General features: G+C 47.2%; 6 protein-coding genes across 6 annotated transcripts; 2 read left to right on the top strand and 4 right to left on the bottom strand.

The window, feature by feature from the left end:
* Window positions 1–337: 337 nt before the first annotated feature.
* Window positions 338–3161, bottom strand: LY89DRAFT_605107 (Zn-dependent exopeptidase). Its single transcript, XM_018210381.1, has 2 exons — window positions 2056–3161; window positions 338–2008 (listed from the first exon to the last, which is right to left on the bottom strand). Exons 1-2 carry the CDS (start codon window positions 2955–2957, stop codon window positions 499–501), a joined length of 2412 nt encoding a protein of 803 aa, XP_018078820.1. The 5' UTR covers window positions 2958–3161; the 3' UTR covers window positions 338–498.
* A 970-nt stretch (window positions 3162–4131) lies between these two features.
* Window positions 4132–6348, top strand: LY89DRAFT_23091 (MFS general substrate transporter). Its single transcript, XM_018206037.1, has 4 exons — window positions 4132–4288; window positions 4333–4588; window positions 4633–4895; window positions 4939–6348. Exons 2-4 carry the CDS (start codon window positions 4339–4341, stop codon window positions 6217–6219), a joined length of 1794 nt encoding a protein of 597 aa, XP_018078819.1. The 5' UTR covers window positions 4132–4288; window positions 4333–4338; the 3' UTR covers window positions 6220–6348.
* A 1379-nt stretch (window positions 6349–7727) lies between these two features.
* LY89DRAFT_727488 (uncharacterized protein) lies at window positions 7728–8107 on the top strand (the record flags this gene model as incomplete). Its single annotated transcript, XM_018219158.1, has 2 exons — window positions 7728–8014; window positions 8077–8107. 2 exons carry the CDS (start codon window positions 7728–7730, stop codon window positions 8105–8107), a joined length of 318 nt encoding a protein of 105 aa, XP_018078818.1.
* Window positions 8108–9814: 1707 nt separating this feature from the next.
* LY89DRAFT_745349 (beta-lactamase class C and other penicillin binding protein) lies at window positions 9815–11080 on the bottom strand (the record flags this gene model as incomplete). The annotated part of the gene is made up of 2 exons (XM_018221060.1): window positions 9815–10929; window positions 10981–11080. 2 exons carry the CDS (start codon window positions 11078–11080, stop codon window positions 9815–9817), a joined length of 1215 nt encoding a protein of 404 aa, XP_018078817.1.
* Window positions 11081–14001: 2921 nt separating this feature from the next.
* LY89DRAFT_23065 (uncharacterized protein) lies at window positions 14002–15037 on the bottom strand. Its single transcript, XM_018206035.1, has one exon. It carries the CDS (start codon window positions 15003–15005, stop codon window positions 14214–14216), a length of 792 nt encoding a protein of 263 aa, XP_018078816.1. The 5' UTR covers window positions 15006–15037; the 3' UTR covers window positions 14002–14213.
* Window positions 15038–15178: 141 nt separating this feature from the next.
* On the bottom strand, window positions 15179–15741 carry LY89DRAFT_727485 (uncharacterized protein; the record flags this gene model as incomplete). The annotated part of the gene is made up of 2 exons (XM_018219157.1): window positions 15179–15645; window positions 15693–15741. The coding sequence occupies 2 exons, from the start codon at window positions 15739–15741 to the stop codon at window positions 15179–15181; spliced, it is 516 nt and encodes a 171-aa protein (XP_018078815.1).
* Between the last annotated feature and the right edge of the window lie 1001 nt (window positions 15742–16742).

Below are 16742 nucleotides of genomic sequence, written 5' to 3'. Positions count from 1 at the left end.
GGTGGAGGTTAGGAAGAGGAATGGATTTGAGAAGAGGAGGAGTTGGGAAGTGGAGAGGTAGGTGGAGTTGAGTGGAGGGAAGGTTGAGAAGAGGTGAGGTTTTATATTCGTTTAACGGGGGCGGGCAGGGACCAAGTGTGCAGGAATGGCATTCACCATCTTTGATTCTTTCCTTCACTGGTTTGGGGTAGATTCAATAAGATACCTAGGTAGGAAGAGAGTCAGATGGAGTAGTGAAAGGTAAGAGGTAGTTGAGTAGGTGTTTGCTTGTGCATGGGTCCCGACATAAGTCCAAAAATAATGACTTGTCAGATCACTAACAGGTCAGAAAGAGATTCTTGAGGATTTGTGAGAAACTACCGAATTGTACTTTTTTCTCTTATCTATGAGTGAAGTCCAACGCTCTGTTTCGTTCCCAAATGTTCGGTCCCAGTTCACCCGATGTCTACCTAGTTCTCTCATTTATATACGTCCACGAACTTCAATTCAGAAGACGAATCACCTCAGACTCCTAGCAGCCTTGAAGATAGTCCCCTCGATTATACCCACCCACTTCTTCGCATTTCCGTAATCTTTATCATCGATCGCCTCCACAAGTCCCGGAAATACTGCTCCAGCATACCCAGTCCAGAGTCCTGGCGCAAAAATAACATGCTTGAACCATGGTCTGCCATCCAAACCCTTCTCATGCAGGAACTGTCTTTCCAAGAATTTGTACTTCTTGTTAACAACAGCGATGTGATGCCTCAGCCTCCACTTTTCGATGACTCGCCACCAAGAGAGATCTTCCTCTGCGTGAGTAGCGAGCTTCGCGGCCCAAGCATCGTGGCGCTTGGCTGCACGGAGAAGCTTGTTAGCGGCAATGTGGAGGACCTTGAACGAGAGCTTAAGATCATCCACGTCTCCTTTTGGCAATGATGGAGTTGGTCGAGCACGAGCTTCGATGGAAAACTCATCAGCAGACTCTCCAGACATAAGGGCGTCGAGCTTGGACTCGACATTGGAAATGTATCCTTGAATTGCGATGGCGTAGTCTGTTGCGTTGAGAGGTACAACAGGCGCTTCAGCAAGTCTAGCCGTGAACAAGGCCCAGAGCTTTGCCACTGTAGCATGGTAATGGAAGCCTGGGTCACCATATGTAGCCATCCAATGGTAGGAATCGTAGTTGGAGTGATAATGATAGACAGCTCCTCCAGTATCTCCTGGCGCTTCGGGGTCAGGTCCGAATCCCATGTCGATAGAAGGAACACCGGCAAAGTCTTGGAATGCGGTAAAATCAGAACCAGATCCCATGGTGCTGATGTGGCCATTCCAGAGGTCACCAACAGTCTGCCCTTCCACAGTTTGATTTGGTGATTGAACCAAGTCAGCAATCTCGTACATCACCTTGTTGAGAAGGGGAGATGCGGCTGCTTTAAAGATTGGACCAACAGTCGCAACATCGACATTGACATATGCAACGTTGGCTGCGGAGAGCCAAGGAATGTATTCTTCAACCCATTCGGTCGAGCCAATTAGGCCATACTCCTCACCATCCCAGCTGGCGAAGACAATTGTACGAAGTGGCTTCCAGCCCTTTGCCAAAGCAGCACCGAAAGATCGGATGACTTCGTTCAATGCTGCTGAACCAGAGTTAGGATCACCAGCACCACCAGCGACCCAAGCATCACGGTGGTTGCCAATGACGATAACTTCGTTTGACAGTGTGCCATTGATGACACCAATCACATTCCAAAGAGGCGTAGTAACATATTCTTGCTCATTGACGAGGTTGAGAACAAGATGGTCAGGTGAAGGCCCAACATTATATTCGACTCCTTTGTACTTGAGGCCCAGGTTCTCTTGCCAAGCTTTGTTGAAACTCTTCGGTGATGGACCATGACCATTCAGGGTCTTTAATATGGGTATAGCTTCGGCGTATGAGAGGGGAATGGAAGGAATAGATGGGATTGAACCCTCGACTGGTTGACGTGGAACTCCGGGCTTAGATGGATAACCAGGTGTTGTGCTATGTCACGTCAGTTTGGGGTTTGGCTGCCAAGAGAGGAGACTTACGGATCACCAGGTGCAACACTCAAGAATTGAGTACTTCCTCTCTGGACACTGCTAGGGTTTCTTGCCGAACCACTAGGATACGTATCGACTCCATTTTCGTCCGTCACAAGTCCGTCATCACCAGGATCAGTAAAGATCACACAACCAACCATGCCCAAATCTTGTGCACGCTTCACTTTGAGACCACGGAATATACCCCCATACTTTGCAAGTGCAATCTTGCCTTCAAGGCTGACATTCGCAGCAACAAGGTCTTCGAAATCTTGGTATGTTCCGTAATTGACATATACGTATGGAGCTGTGACGTTCCCAGTGGCGGAATATCCGTGAAAAGTTGGGATACTGTTTTCCAGCCCAGTGGTGGGATCTTCTTCGAGGATGTCCTCCTCCAGGGTCGCCTCGTATTTAACAGACCACGAGTCTACTCCCTCGGTCTCCGTTTTCTCGTACAGAGCGAGTCTATGACCCAGAGGGTAATTGATATAGGTATCGTACGCTGCAATGTCTGCCTGAATGCCAAATTCTTGCCATCTCTCTTGTGTCCATAGCACCTGGCTATAGTTCTTTCCTGCCAAGTGAGGTCCAGAAGTATAGTATTTACTCCACTCTGAAGCTTTCTCTGGGTCTGGTGTATCCAACAAGATCTGCTGCAACTCCTTATAGCTCAATTTGTCCTCGCTTTGTGCCCATCGATCATGTCTATGGTGGTGGTGATGTGGTTGAAAGACAACGAGGAATAGGAATAGGCCTGTAAATGCAACGAGAGAGGATCCAAGTGCTATCGTGCAGAAACGGCGGACGAAGCTATGAGGATATCGTTCTCTTCGAGGAGCGACTCGTACGGTCGCAATTAATGGTGTTCGTTCATGGCTCTCCATCTTCTCATCTATGGTTCTGCCCATGTTTATTAATTATAGGTTGACTTGACTTGGACTTGGGACATTGGCTTTTGCGGGGTGGGTGAATGTCTAGGTTGATGTAGGACAATTTGGAGGCTCAAAGTGAGACGCCAAGGGATTCGACTTTGAAGAAGACGGGGATCTCACCTTCATACCGTATCTTATATTCATAAATAACGTCGAGCTCTCTGACCCACATTGACCTTCCTATGGGAGTTAGATTAGCCAATGTGAAGCTCGAGAGTGGGAGCTCGACTTTTTGGCCGATAACGACGTCAACGGTCAACGGCCAAGCCCATACGATGTGTCAGCAGCACGTGATCTCCGACAATCGGCCGTCTGCAAGCCATGTTCTCCTAACCAATTGTTGAGCTCATGATCATTTTTGGCCTGTGCTCGGTCCAATGAGGGAATTGAAGATATACAGGGACAAGGGTCTCACACCGCCAATGATGGAGCTGATGGCGGGGTAGCTGCTTCCAACATTGGTTGGCTAGCCACACTCGGAATAACTTTGCCGTTTGATCCTTGAAGAGTCTCATGTGGCTGCAGTTTCTGCATCCGCGTCGGCCACTTAGGACCAATAAGGAAAGGCCTCTCGACCGGGTGTGTATCAAGCCTGACTCAAATACTCTTCTCTTCTCTCTGTCAGCCCTCTCAAAATACAACTCTCTTTGCTCTCAACCAGCTTCACTCGCGGATCCGACGACCATATCTTTTCTCCTCAACTTCTCGAAGTTGTGGCCTTCCATGCTTCAACCGAAAAGAAGTCAACGATACGATCGACAATTACTAGAAGTTGAGAAGGCTCTCCTGCCTCCCTCAATATGGCGAAAAGAGCATCACGTGTGCCTGCAAAACTGCCAATAAGGCAGTTAGTGATGTTAGGTTTGCATTCCTGTTTATTTTCTTGTCTTGCTGATTTTGAATTTCAAGAAAAGTTTTCTCCGTGGTGGCGGGGAAGTGGGGTGGCCATGTCAAGATTTTATTATGAGACGTTGACAAGGGTTTAAAGGCTACGAATAGTTGTTCGCAATGCTGGGAAAGGTGCAGGATGGAATCTTGTCAATTATTGTCAATCTATTCTTCGAAGTCCTGTCACTTGATCAAGTGAAATGTTCTGGTGGAAAGGCAACTCGGTCTTGTGCTCAACAATCTGAATTGTTCTATCTCGAGTATCGACGCCACAGCAGCTCTGCAGGGTTACACGACATCACCAATCCCTATCTTGACTTCGTATTCTCGGTAATTCTTGTGTCACTTGAGACTGATGTTGTGTAGCAATATGTAGATTCGCAGAGCCAATCGCCTTGACTTCTGTCTTTCCGTACTTGGTAAGTCTCTGAACTTCTCTTGGAACTTCTGCTAACAGTTGCAGCCTGAAATGATAGAGAGCTTTGGTGTAGAAAGGAAGAACGTTGCAAAATGGGCTGGCATTGCTGGTGCTTCATTCTCTTTTGCTCAATGTCTTACTGCCATCCTTTGGGGAAGAGCTTCGGATCGTTTCGGACGAAAGCCCACAATTCTATTCGCACTTTTCTGCACCATGACCGCTTCTTTGGTATGGGGTATGTCACGATCCCTACCTATGGCTATTGCTGCAAGAGCTCTGGCTGGTGCCTGCAATGGAAATGGTAAGTATGAAATCCACTTCTTCCGGCTCTGCTGACGACTTCAGTTGGTATTATCCGAACGATGGTGGCAGAAATGGTACCACAAAAAGAACTTCAACCTAGAGCGTTCTCGATCATGCCACTTGTGTGGACTATTGGTTCCATCTTTGGACCCTCCTTTGGAGGAATGTTTGCGAAACCAACAGAGAACTTGCCTTGGCTATTTGGAGGCAACAAGTTCTTTGAGAAATTTCCTTTCCTTCTTCCCAACCTTGTTGCTGCAGCTTTGTTCATAGTTGGGCTGACAACTGGAGTTTTCTTCCTTGAGGCAGGTTTATTTTCCCCCTAACTCACCAAGCTAATCGGAACAGGAAACACTCGAAACGAAAAAGAATCAGACAGACTACGGAGTTATCCTAGGAAAGAAGTTCATTAAGTGGTTCAAGGCAATCTTCCGACTACGTCGTATAAATCCACAACCATATCGTCGAGCATCAGAAAGTTTCGATGAATCTGCCGCCTCACTCCTTCGGCCAACTTCATCAGCTGGCTCAGACGTTGGCAAATTTGACGATGAATCATTCACACCGAAAAATACGAAATCTGCTCCACCACGACCTACCATGAAAGAAGTTTTCACCAGACAATCCATCATCAATCTCGCAGCCTACACATTCCTCGCCCTCCACTCCGTCTCGTTCGACCAACTCCTACCGATCTTCCTTCACTTGCCACCTCAAGTTCCTAATTCAGACAACACGAAACTACCGTTCAAATTCTCTGGTGGGTTCGGCCTACGATCAAGTCGAATTGGAACATTGTTTACCATGTATGGTGTTGTGGGATGCTTCATCCAATTCCTCATCTTTCCGCCAACAGCCCGTAAATTCGGCGTTCTAAATTGCTTCAAAGTCTGCGCCGTCACATTCCCGCTCGTCTCGTTCGTCACACCATATACAGCACTGATCCAGAACAGCGCCACTCAACAAGCTGCAATCTTCGGCATCATGATTGTCAAATGTTTCGCAGTCATCTTCGCATTCCCATGCTCGATCATCCTTCTCACCAACTCTGCCGTCAGTCTCCGTATCCTGGGGACATTGAACGGTTTCGCAGTTTCGATATCTGCCATTGGGAGAGCTATAGGTCCAGCTATGACGGGAACTGTCTTCACATGGGGTTTCGAGAGAGGATATATGATAACAGCTTGGTGGTTACTTGGAATTATCGCAGCTATTGGCGCAATACCAATCTGGTACCTCGTCGAGATGCCAGGTTTCTCCAAATCAGACTCTGATTCTGACGATGACGACGAAAGCCTCCTACCAACAGTTGAAGAAGACGAGGAAGGTGAAGCCAGAGCGACTGAGATTTTAGAAGGCGACGAAATCGACGATATGAACGAAGAAGCACTAGACACAGTCGAAGGACCACCATTGAGTCTCGTGAAGAGTAGAAAGAGCATTGATGAGGAAGGTATCGAAGGCAGAAGATCTAGAAGAGGAAGTGGTCTCAGTAGACTTGAAAGAAGAATGAGTTCTCCTATTGGTGTTCGCGGCGGCAGCGTGGGACCTGGAGGCGGGAGACGCCTAAGTAATGGTCTGGCAGCAAGTAATATGGGACAAGGAACTGGTGGGAGCACGTTTCATTAGCGGGCTACGGGAGTTCGAGAGTACTTCAAAGCTGGGTGTATGGTGTTTGGGATTTTATGTGCGATAGAAATATACCGGACATACCCTGAGCGCTTGCTTCTATTTCGGAGTTGATGGTCTTGTGAATCACTAGGTATCTTCCAGCGAGGAAAGCCAAGGGCTAGTGTCCCCTTCGCTAAGCGCATATCCCTATTGTCTACTCTACCTCTCAACCCCTCAACCTCCAAAACTCAAAAACACCACCAACCATAATCAAAATGCCAACCCTCCCCTCCCTCCACCAACTCTCCCTCCAACCATCCAAACCCCCCTTCATCATCCCCAAACCACCACAACAAGGCATCCCAGCCCCAGGTATGTACGGTCGCCGAAGCGCAAAACAGACAAAGAGATTCAAGACGTTCTGGATGAAGAGTCCTCAGGAGCGTGCCAGGGAGTTGAAGAGGAGGCTTCTTGGGGATCGGAACTCTAGAGAAGAGGCAGGAGGTTTGTATACCTTTTTTTTTTATTGGGGGAGCTGTGTGGGGAGGGTGGGCTGAAGCTGACGTGGTGTAGGGAATGCTGGTGGTGAGGATGTTGAGATGGTGGATACGACGCGGGCAACACTTTAAGGCGACTAGGAGACATCAATGGTTGTATGGAGTGTCTTGGGCCACGCGAGCAAGATTTATTTTTTTGATATCAGGATACATCTGCTGGTACCACCCACTTGCGCGCCGGCAGAGACTCGCGCTTACGCTTGCACAAAGCCACAACAATGTGGAAGGAGTTGAGGAGGAGGTATGATTTGATTTTTGATGAAGATGCATGGTTTTTATTTTTCGGGAATCTCTTGGGTGACAATTGTCAATCACCGTCTTTAGTCCAGGACATGAGGTGGGTGCTATGATCTTTCGTTTGGCCGAACAATCAAGAGATAATTGAGGATTGCGAGCTTCGAGACATTAGATTTTGCATAGAAAGAACAATGCAGACCATGAATCCATTACGGTGAAAGGGTGATGTGTGTCCATGAATCTTGAAGTCGGCAGTAGGAATCCGGAATACAGGAAAGCTTCCATCGAAGGTGCTACAGCAACGCCAGGAGAATCCTAATTCAGTGCTTGAGGATGTGAGATAACACTAAGCGGCGGAGACATGTTAAGGATTTCAGAGCTGGCAGTTTTTTTTTCGCTCTGAGCTGCTGAACACAAGATTAGTCAAGACCATGGTAATGAGGGGCAACAGCTTAGCCTACGTGCGAAGAGCCTTGCCTTACAAGGCGTTGTGGAGTTCACCTCAGCACCCTCGATGGAAGCTGTCTGACCTCTGGACTATCTGACGTAGCTCAAGGTATTATAAGTACCTCGAAGTCGAATTTGTGTGGACGAAAAACTAGTTCGAATTCACCTGTATCGAAAGCGAACTGGCGCAACTACAACCCCTTCTCCAGAAATTTCGCAGCGCATAAAAACAATAACTTCCAACTGCTTCCTCAGACAACTCGATACCACCATCACGCCGTCAAGATGTCTTCAGCTCCGGCGGTTGTTAGTCCGGAAACAATTGTCTTCACTGGAAGAGACCTACCCAGTCCGGATACCAGTCTCAAAGTCTTCAATAAGGATTATCGAGTCCACGCATGCGTGCTCAAGATGCATTCAGCCTTCTTCGCCAAATCCCTCGATTCGCCAGACAAAGTCAACCATGAGCAAGGAGAATTACATACGAGTGGGTTACTCAAATGGAAAAGAAGGACAAAAGCGAAGATCGCAGCCACTATTCCTGGTGTCTCGTGTCGCGCGGAAATGCGCCTGTAAGAGGCAACGTCTGATTATCTTGAGTTGTTTTACTAATCAAAAACTTATGCACAAGAAGAGAATCTCGAAGACAACGGAAAAGCGGATAGATTGGCTGAAGATCGCTTCAAATCTCTACAGGAAAAAGCCTTCCATATTTTGATTTGTGCCTTTTACAACAAGCCTTACGAGTTCGAGCACCCGGTGGATTTAATTCGAGTTACACAACTGGCCGACTACTATTGTGCCTTGCCAAGCCTCGCAAGAACCATCGATGCAGTCTTACGTAGAAGTACTAAGGTACGAGCATGGTGTGCGCCCTCACTCTTGAAAACAGCGATCAAGCTTCGCCACGCGGACATGTTTCGAGATTGTATCTGCCATCTAGCAGGCGTACGGGGCACCTGGCATTCCGGGGGGAGGGGGGGGAGAAATTGTCAACCATTTCTTAGAGCCGAGCCTTAGAGCCTTGGTTGAAAAAGCTCGCAGCGATATCCACGCAAAGATCAGCGAGGCATAGTACAAAATGTTCAACACTCCAATAGGAACCAACCCTGTCCTTATCGCCATTGGAAAACTGGATCGAGCGGAAGCTAATTGCCTGCCATCTTTCTACCGTGCAATCTACAACGCCGTGGAAACAGATGAGCAAGGTAACAAGCGCATTCCCGAAGGATGGCTTCATGTTCAACTCGCCCTTGAGCCGCTCCTGGAGAATAAACTGAGACTGGACACACGAAGAGTACAGCCTGGATCTACCATTGTTCCTGACACATTCCTATGTCGCGAAATCGAAGACGACGATCTTCCTTAGTCTCCTATTCCTAAGGATTGGTAAAGCACGATAAAGAAGGGTGTCATGAAAACCAAGCCGTGGGTAAGGTACCTTGGGATATATTCGTAGCTGCAGAATCAATCTCCCTTCTCCATAGAACACTATGTATCGCTATGGTACTTGAAATACAACAGTGAATTTTTAGAACTAATGTCTGTATATCATTGTGTTACATGTGAAAGGATTATTAATTGCCATGCAGGATTTCCTACTTTCCATTTTTCCTCAATCGAGCGCTCAAAGCCAGAGCAAAGCAAGTGAAAACATTGTTCCCTTCTCTATACAATTCTTTAAAGCCTCTCCCCACCGATGTAAACATTACTTGAGATTAAAGAAACCCGGATTCAACATCCTAACAATCACTTCAATATATTCCGTGAAACGGGACGTACATTGAGCAAGCGATATGTACTTTTGTAAGGCAAATAATCATAGAGAGCATAGCTGAAAGTATCTCACAATTTTATGTGGCTCACTATCCTAGACCAACTCAAGTGTCACGTGCAACTCTCATGCAGCCTTGGAAGCATCTCCACTAGGTATCTTCTGTACGCTTCTGATCTTTGAAGTCCATCCCATACAGATCAAATTCTTACAGCCGGTTCTAGATGTCGATAATGTAAGCCACAAGAGTACGCTCCCTCAATTTGATCAACTGACATTTATTTTTCCTTCTAGGCAAAATGTCACCTCATCACTTAAGCTTCACCACTCTTCAGGTGTTGGAATCGATACAATCGCATGTTCTAAAGGTATCCAGACAATACAATCGAAGCAATTGTCCATCCTTAGCGGGACATCTCAAGACGCAACTTTATAAGCTGGAAGTGTTGGTGTCATAGTTCTGCCAACGCTGCAATCTTATCACATAGATGCGACGTCGTTAGATATGCTAAGTAAATGTATCTCGTCTAGGAATATCAGCTTCTCCTTGCTCCATAAGTACCGCTTACTCCACTCCAACGCTGCTCTATAAACATTATCATTGATCTTGCTTATTGACCATCTTCCAAAGAGACCTCTGAAACAATGCAGCCAATTTCGTGTTCCTAAAATCAGATTGAGGTATCAATTGTGTAGCATAAAATCCAGCAACCCCTTTCTCCCTGTTCGCAAACCACATCATATTTGGCAGTCCACCCCATGCCAACGTCCCTGGTGGTGCTCCCGTTAAAGGCATTTGCTGGGTGAAAAACAAAGCACCGAGTCCAAAATTGATCGCATGATTCCCGATGTGACCTCCAGCAGAGTTCTCGAACAATGTTTGATTATTCTTGAGATGTTGTAGAGCACCACTTCCCTCTTCGAATTGGGGAGAGAACATCAGCTCTACTGTTTCTTTCTTGAGCAGCACCGGAGAATCTTTAATAATGTCGCCCAACACCTTCATGTAGTCGGGCATTGAAGACAAGAGTCCATTCCCTCCATATTCGTCTGCTGGAGGGTGCGGATATGGCAGGATCCCAGGTATCAATGAACCATCTGGTAATCGATATGCAGGCTGGAGGAACTTCTGACAGATTTCAGGCTTGTACCAGAGATGGAACGTGGTCGAAACCATGTTCAATGGAGCAAATATGTTGTCGATGAGGTAATTCTCCAGTGACATTCGTTGCGCAAGACGACAGATCAATAAACCCACCCAATCAATTCCTGAACCATATGCCCATTGCGTGCCAGGTTCGAAAAGTAGTGGTGTAGAGAAGGCTGGAACAACCGGAGCCCAGAGACTGAGAGGTGTTTCACCACGAGACTTCCGCCATGCTTCGAGTGCAGGCTCACCTAAATCGTACGCGAGCCCACTCGAGTGATTTAACAGCTGCCGTAAAGTAACTTGGGTCTTCGCGGGAGCCAATGTAAAGGATTCTTTCTCGGACTTCGAGTCATAAGTGATGACTTGCGAATTCGCCAACTCTGGCAGGTGCTTGTCAATCGATTCGTCAAGGCCGATGAGACCACGTTCAACACATTGCAAGGCAGCAATGGTCGTGATCAGCTTTGTACAGGAAGCCATGACGAGTTCATTGTCGAATTGAACAGGTGGTGAATCTGGATGGAGTGAAACTAAGCCAGATGCGTTTTTATAAATGTATTCACCTGTTCTTGTGGTAAGCAAATAATCACTCAGTGAAGTCCGATTATGTCTACCTGACTTATCAACTGCTGCGACAATAATTCCGTGAGAAACTCTGGCAGCACGACCATCTTTGGCCGTGCCCGAGGCGAGCGCTCTCTCAAAAGCCTCCATTTCAGCAACACTTGAGAGTCGTGTATGATGACGAAAAGGGCTGACCACAAGTACTTGCACAATCTCTTTATATCTCCGAAACAATCAAATGCCGAAAAAAATGTTTCCATACCGGTAGTTCATATTAATTTTCGCGGCTCAAAACCACATTGAACCACCAAATCACAAGCCTTGGCCGGCTAGGCTCAAGTCCTGAAACAGAGCGACAGAACGTTTCTTACACATATCAAATTGTGTAAGCAGTAGCGTAATCCGGAAGCATTGTGTCTCATGCTTTGATGTGGACGTGGGGTATACTTTGTACTACAATTGATATAACGTCGTATATCTGAAACTCCACCTCGCCGAATGTTCGAGACACGTTTGCACTACTCACTGGTAACTCAATAGCTTACTATTACTAATATTGCTGGCTTTATGATTTGATTTTATGCGGGAAACCGCTCAGTCTGTCGAAGTGTGTGGTTCTTGCCCGGCCTTCTGAAGTAGTGAATTATCTTCTAGCAGCCTCGCCAATTGCCCAAATTGGCTAGCCCAGCCTCGCTCCTCTAGTGCCTGTATAGATTTAAATAAGCAATTTTGGTTTCCAAGAATTGGCGTAGTTGAATTAGAGGAGTTCCGAATTTCGAGGGCAACATAACTATCTCTAACAAAAGTACCAAAGTCTTTGCGGAACTCGTGTCCGCCTAATAAGGACCCAGCCAAGGATAAACAATGGTTCGCCCTTGTACTAAGTAATCGTGCCCTTCGCTGGTGGATTATTAATGTTTTGTCATTCACCTCTATAAATTTTGTTCTTTTCTTTTTTGGCAGTTCGCGTCCCATCTCGCTAAGCGAGACGAGAAGCGATCTTGGTCAAGGAGTTGCATTATCAAAAGTTCATGAGTACGAGAGCTAGAATTCAAAAGGAAGTCTTTTTTTCTTATACTCATGGCAATCGTAAACCCCTGACATTGTGTGAGATTTCAGAGATGGCAGGAGCTACAACTCCGAGCAACAGATCGGACATCAACAACCACAGCCACCGACGCGTGGGGAAAATGGCTTCTCAGGCCAGCTGGCCATCGCGTCTGTTACGAGGTTTGGGCCAATATCATTTCTCATCTGCTCATTACTCATTGAGAGAAACTGATGTAATCAATATAGAACGGCTTGATCTGGATGACTATAGCGAAGATTTTGGGAGCACTGACTCGGAGACTGTGCAAAGACACCATGTGTCTTGATGAGTGAGGATCAGGAAGATGGAATATTTTTAGAATCAAACACGAAGTCAATGACGGATATTCAGGGCTGAGTGTTGTACTTTGATCAGTACAGAAAGTTTTGATGGCATGAGTGTTGCATTCCTTTGCTAAGAAGGTACTCATGTCCCAATTATGCTTTCGTAGACTGCGTGATTGAGTCTGGTTGTACTCTGTAACTTGAGTTGCAAAGTCTTCCCAGCACCCATCATAGTCATCAACAGCTCAACAAGAATCAAGAGCAGATATACGTGCTAGAGCATCGCAATCTTCTCAATTCCCGTCGTCTGGTACAATATGCTCTGAAGATTGCTCTGCCTTGATATTCCAACGCTGCTAACATATGCCTCCTTGCTCCCCTTTGAAAGGGGCCCTTTCCAAGCTTTCCGTGTTTCGCTGGCTTTGCTGTTGCTAATAAATGGCTCTGATCCAAGATTTGTAACCCGTGCTTTGAAGTACAAGCTCAATTCCTAGTTCAGGCTATGCTGTTGCTGAATAAATGGCTCTGATCCAAATTTGAGACTGGCGCTTTGAAGCACAAGCTCAATTCTAGCTCAGGCTATGCATTATATAAATCGTCGTCGTCTTCGTCTGCTAAGTCTCCATGCGTGGTTGTGTCTGCCTCTTCTGCTTCCTGCTCTTCCTGCTCTTCCTGCTGTCCTGTCTCTTTTGAAATGTCTGGCTTCTCCGTCTTCTGCTTTTTCTCCTACTCCTTCTCATCTTGCTAGGCTTCTTGCTTCACTGTCGGGCTCGGGCTATCCACCACTCATGAGCAGCATCCATATATGCTTCATCTCGTCTATATCTGAGCTGTCTTCCTTCTTGCAGCATCTCTCTTGACAATGAACTTCGATGGATCGGGATCCGGCGTAGCTAGAGCTACGCCGTTCACCCGGTCCAAGGCAGCTTCTGCAAGGTAACTCGGCCTCGAAAGGAAGAGAATGGAAGAACAAGTTGGCTAAGCACAGTCCATATATTGCATTGCTCTCCTGCAAAGACTAGCTAGAACAAACGCTTTGGTGTGCCTTATGTTCGCAACTTTGTAGATTGCCTTGCTCACATCCGCAATCAAATACTCTTCATCAATTCTCGTTCACGCCGGTCGTGGTTATCGAGTCCGATCATACTCTGCGATTTGAATCGTAGAGTCCTCTCGGTACCCGGGACCTCGCCAGGGTTAGGCTCGGGAGTTCAGACATCCACCTCCGACGATGACCCTAAAGGAAGCAAACCGTTAGCATCTGGCAGGAACCGGGGGATGATATGGTTGCGACTATGATACCACTACTTACATTGCCGGGATCCGGAAGCTCTTGAATGGTGTAGGTCTTGTCAAGATTGCCTGACACCAAACATGGACTTGCAAGGCGATGGAAGTACCTCTTCATTGGATGTCGTTTTGATCTGACGAGCATGGATTGCGCATGGCATATCTGGCTCTTCCTCAAACGTCAGTTGCGTATGCATTGAGAACCATCATATTCACTTACAAACTGGGCTTGTATAAAGCATAGACTTGCTGCTACATATGCTGAACATGCTGAGGGCTGTAAATTTGCTGGCCGTAATTGATGAATTCTGCGTATCTGATTGGATAATCGAATGTTGATGACGGTTGTGCCATCGTCGCGTGTCTCGGGAATAGATATTGGAATCTGGAGATGGCCTGTTGACTAACCCGATAGAGGTCATCCGATGCTGGGCATCTTGGCATTAAGCTATCGGCTCCTCCACTGAAGTCGAACCTCGATAGAGGTCATTCGAGGCTGGGCCTCTTGGCATTAAGCTGTCAGCTCCTCCGCTGTCTCGTAGATTGAAGACGACGTACCACAACGTATAGATACGTTATGGTCAATCGTCTTTATCTACTTCGCATATAGGACTGCTACTCACAGCTCGGTAATCTTTGGCTCCTTTGTTGTGCCCTTGATGGTCAAGCGCACATCCATCGTCGCCTCTGCCGTTACCAAATCGACAGGTCGACCTGATATGAGCCTCAACAACTCGGTTGGCGAGATATCAGCATGTAAATTTAGAGTTGGCCGTGATTGCTGATGCTCTTGGTTCTTTTCCCATTGGCTACGAGCAGGCCAGGCTCTTCCAGCGGGCGGACCCATGAGGATCCCTTGTATCTGAGGCATAGGAAGGCCTGCCTCTTTGGCTCGTTTGATGCATTCGATCCAGAATTCGAGGAATCCGATTGGATCCTCTCCTGCTATCCTGCTAATGTCCACATTATCCGCTGTGAGAATTCCCGGTACACTTGGCGATCCTGGCTGCGGCATACTACTGGCTGTTTGAACAAACTCAGCACCTGCCGCAGTCTGGTCTGGTCGTTCGCTGGCACGGGGCTGTGGTAGGTCATCATAGCCTGGTGGTGGCTGGAAGATATATGGCTGTGGTAGGGCAGCTTCACCTGGTGGTGGCTGGAAGACATATGGCTGTGGTAGGTCATCGCGGCCTGGTGGTGGCTGGAACACATATGGCTCTGGAGCTGGCTGCAGCGGTACCCATGGCGATGAAGCGGACTGCTGTGCTTGTGCCTGCACCTGTGGCGAATATGGCTGCTGAGGATAATACTGCTGCGCGTATGGCTGTGGCTGATACGGCTGCGGTTGATTGGCTTGAATGCTGATATGCATGGTACTGAGGAGGCAGAGAATTGGGATCGCGATTATCATTATCCATCGTCGCGTTTGGCTTTGGATGTTGATGTTGGAAGAATTTCAACAGAAGGCAAGCGCGAAGTTATCTCCTTCAAACTACGCGGAGTAATAGTCACGTGATTCATCCGAAAGTCAACAACAACAACAACAACTTTGTCAACTTGGAACAGTGTGCTGTGAAAGTTTGCTCAAGACCTAAATTCTATAGGAATTATAGTGCCATTCTGCTCGAGCTGGGACAAGAGCGAGAGCACCCCTGCCAGCTTCGACATATCAGCTTGAACGTTCTCCCTCCACCATCGGCGATCTTCCAGCTTCCTGCAGCTGATCGTCAGCTGGATGCCAGGCACTTCAATTGTCCAGTCCCCGAGCGATAAATGGTGATCTGCAGTGACCAGAGACTTTGCTAGAGCAAAGACTCTGTGACCGTCGTCAACCGCTACAAACAGCCACGGGAAATTCTTGGCAGTGTACACGAACATGCTCTCATCCAGGCCAATGGCGCTGGCATCTGCGTCAAATGCTAGAGCATAATAGGGTTGTAGCAGATCGCCTGCGAAGACACTTGCATGCTTGTCGCATAGCTTCATGCTCGTCCACAACCTGTCCGCCACGACTTGGGGTGTGTACTGTTTCCCGGTCCAGATACCAGGCACTGGAAAGAATCAGCGGGAATGGCAATTGACCTAAGAGTTAAAGTACCCGGGAGCTGCAACATCGCCGTTTCAATCCGTGGAACACATGGCTCCATGATCTCAAGTGGCGGCACACCACATTAAAAGCTAATGCTGAGTGCGAGCGTGGCAACTGAAATCTCAGACCAACGTTCATCCCATCTCGATCCCAACGTGGGAATCTCGTACTGATTCTTGACTAGTCTTAGGTCAGTACGTTGATTGCCTGATACCATAAAGACCGCAGCAGGCCCCCAACCCCCAGCTCCAGCGGATTCAAGTAGAGGTTCTTGTACTTGCGAAAGTCTCCAACTACAGCTTCATCCAATCTTGGAATGGTATAGCCACCGTTTTTGGACTTTTGAAATATTCAATAAACGACCATGAAAAGAAGACATCGCGAAAACGACATTAAGATATAAACAACCTCAAAACGCGCTAAAATCACATGGTAAGGCTCCAACTTTTAAAAGCTACAATGAAAGCATAGGAGGAAGCATTGACATAGAGCTATCATATATCTACTTATGTAACTCAAAAGACGGGCAGCGACTATTAGTAGTTGATCAATTCGGCAAAATTGTCAAGTTCCTGGGTAGAGATTCTGGACTATGAGCAGAGAAATCTAGTAGAACAAGAGCCAGACATCAAGACTCGAGATGTGCAACAATAATCTAGACATTTGGTGCAAAAACAATGTTTGACTTCAAGACAAGTATCAAAGACACAGGCGCTTGCCAAGACATTCCCAGACAAGGAAGCTGATTTAACCATATTCAATTCCAGACTCCGGACGGAAACCACGGGTCCATTCTGTGTCGTTCCGACGATACCAGTAGCTGATCGGCTCCCTTTTAGTGTCCAATTATCGGAATAGTATTCCTGAAAGACACCATAGCACATCGCGAAACCTACCATTGTGAGAAATCGCATTCAGGATACATGGATTGAACGAGCCAAACTGTTCATAGCGCGTTGATCTACTACCAGGAAGAGACCAGGCAGAGCAGCCTTGGATTTGCCTGGACTGCAGGAGCTCTCTTCCGCGTCTGACGAAGCTTGGTCTGTCTTCTCGCAC

The sequence above is a fragment of the Mollisia scopiformis genome, assembly GCF_001500285.1.
Source record: "Mollisia scopiformis unplaced genomic scaffold LY89scaffold_1, whole genome shotgun sequence".
Taxonomy (NCBI): domain Eukaryota; kingdom Fungi; phylum Ascomycota; class Leotiomycetes; order Helotiales; family Mollisiaceae; genus Mollisia; species Mollisia scopiformis.
This window is presented reverse-complemented; position numbering and strand designations above follow the sequence as displayed.

Bases quoted from the DNA above. Each gene is read 5' to 3' on its own strand.
- LY89DRAFT_23065 (XM_018206035.1), bottom strand. From the start codon at position 15,005: ATGATAATCGCGATCCCAATTCTCTGCCTCCTCAGTACCATGCATATC.
- LY89DRAFT_23091 (XM_018206037.1), top strand. From the start codon at position 4,339: ATGATAGAGAGCTTTGGTGTAGAAAGGAAGAACGTTGCAAAATGGGCT. The intron at 4,589-4,632 runs GTAAGTATGAAA...TGACGACTTCAG, and splicing joins TGGTGCCTGCAATGGAAATG to TTGGTATTATCCGAACGATG. The intron at 4,896-4,938 runs GCAGGTTTATTT...TAATCGGAACAG, and splicing joins CTGGAGTTTTCTTCCTTGAG to GAAACACTCGAAACGAAAAA.
- LY89DRAFT_605107 (XM_018210381.1), bottom strand. From the start codon at position 2,957: ATGGGCAGAACCATAGATGAGAAGATGGAGAGCCATGAACGAACACCA. The intron at 2,009-2,055 runs GTAAGTCTCCTC...GACGTGACATAG, and splicing joins AGTGTTGCACCTGGTGATCC to CACAACACCTGGTTATCCAT.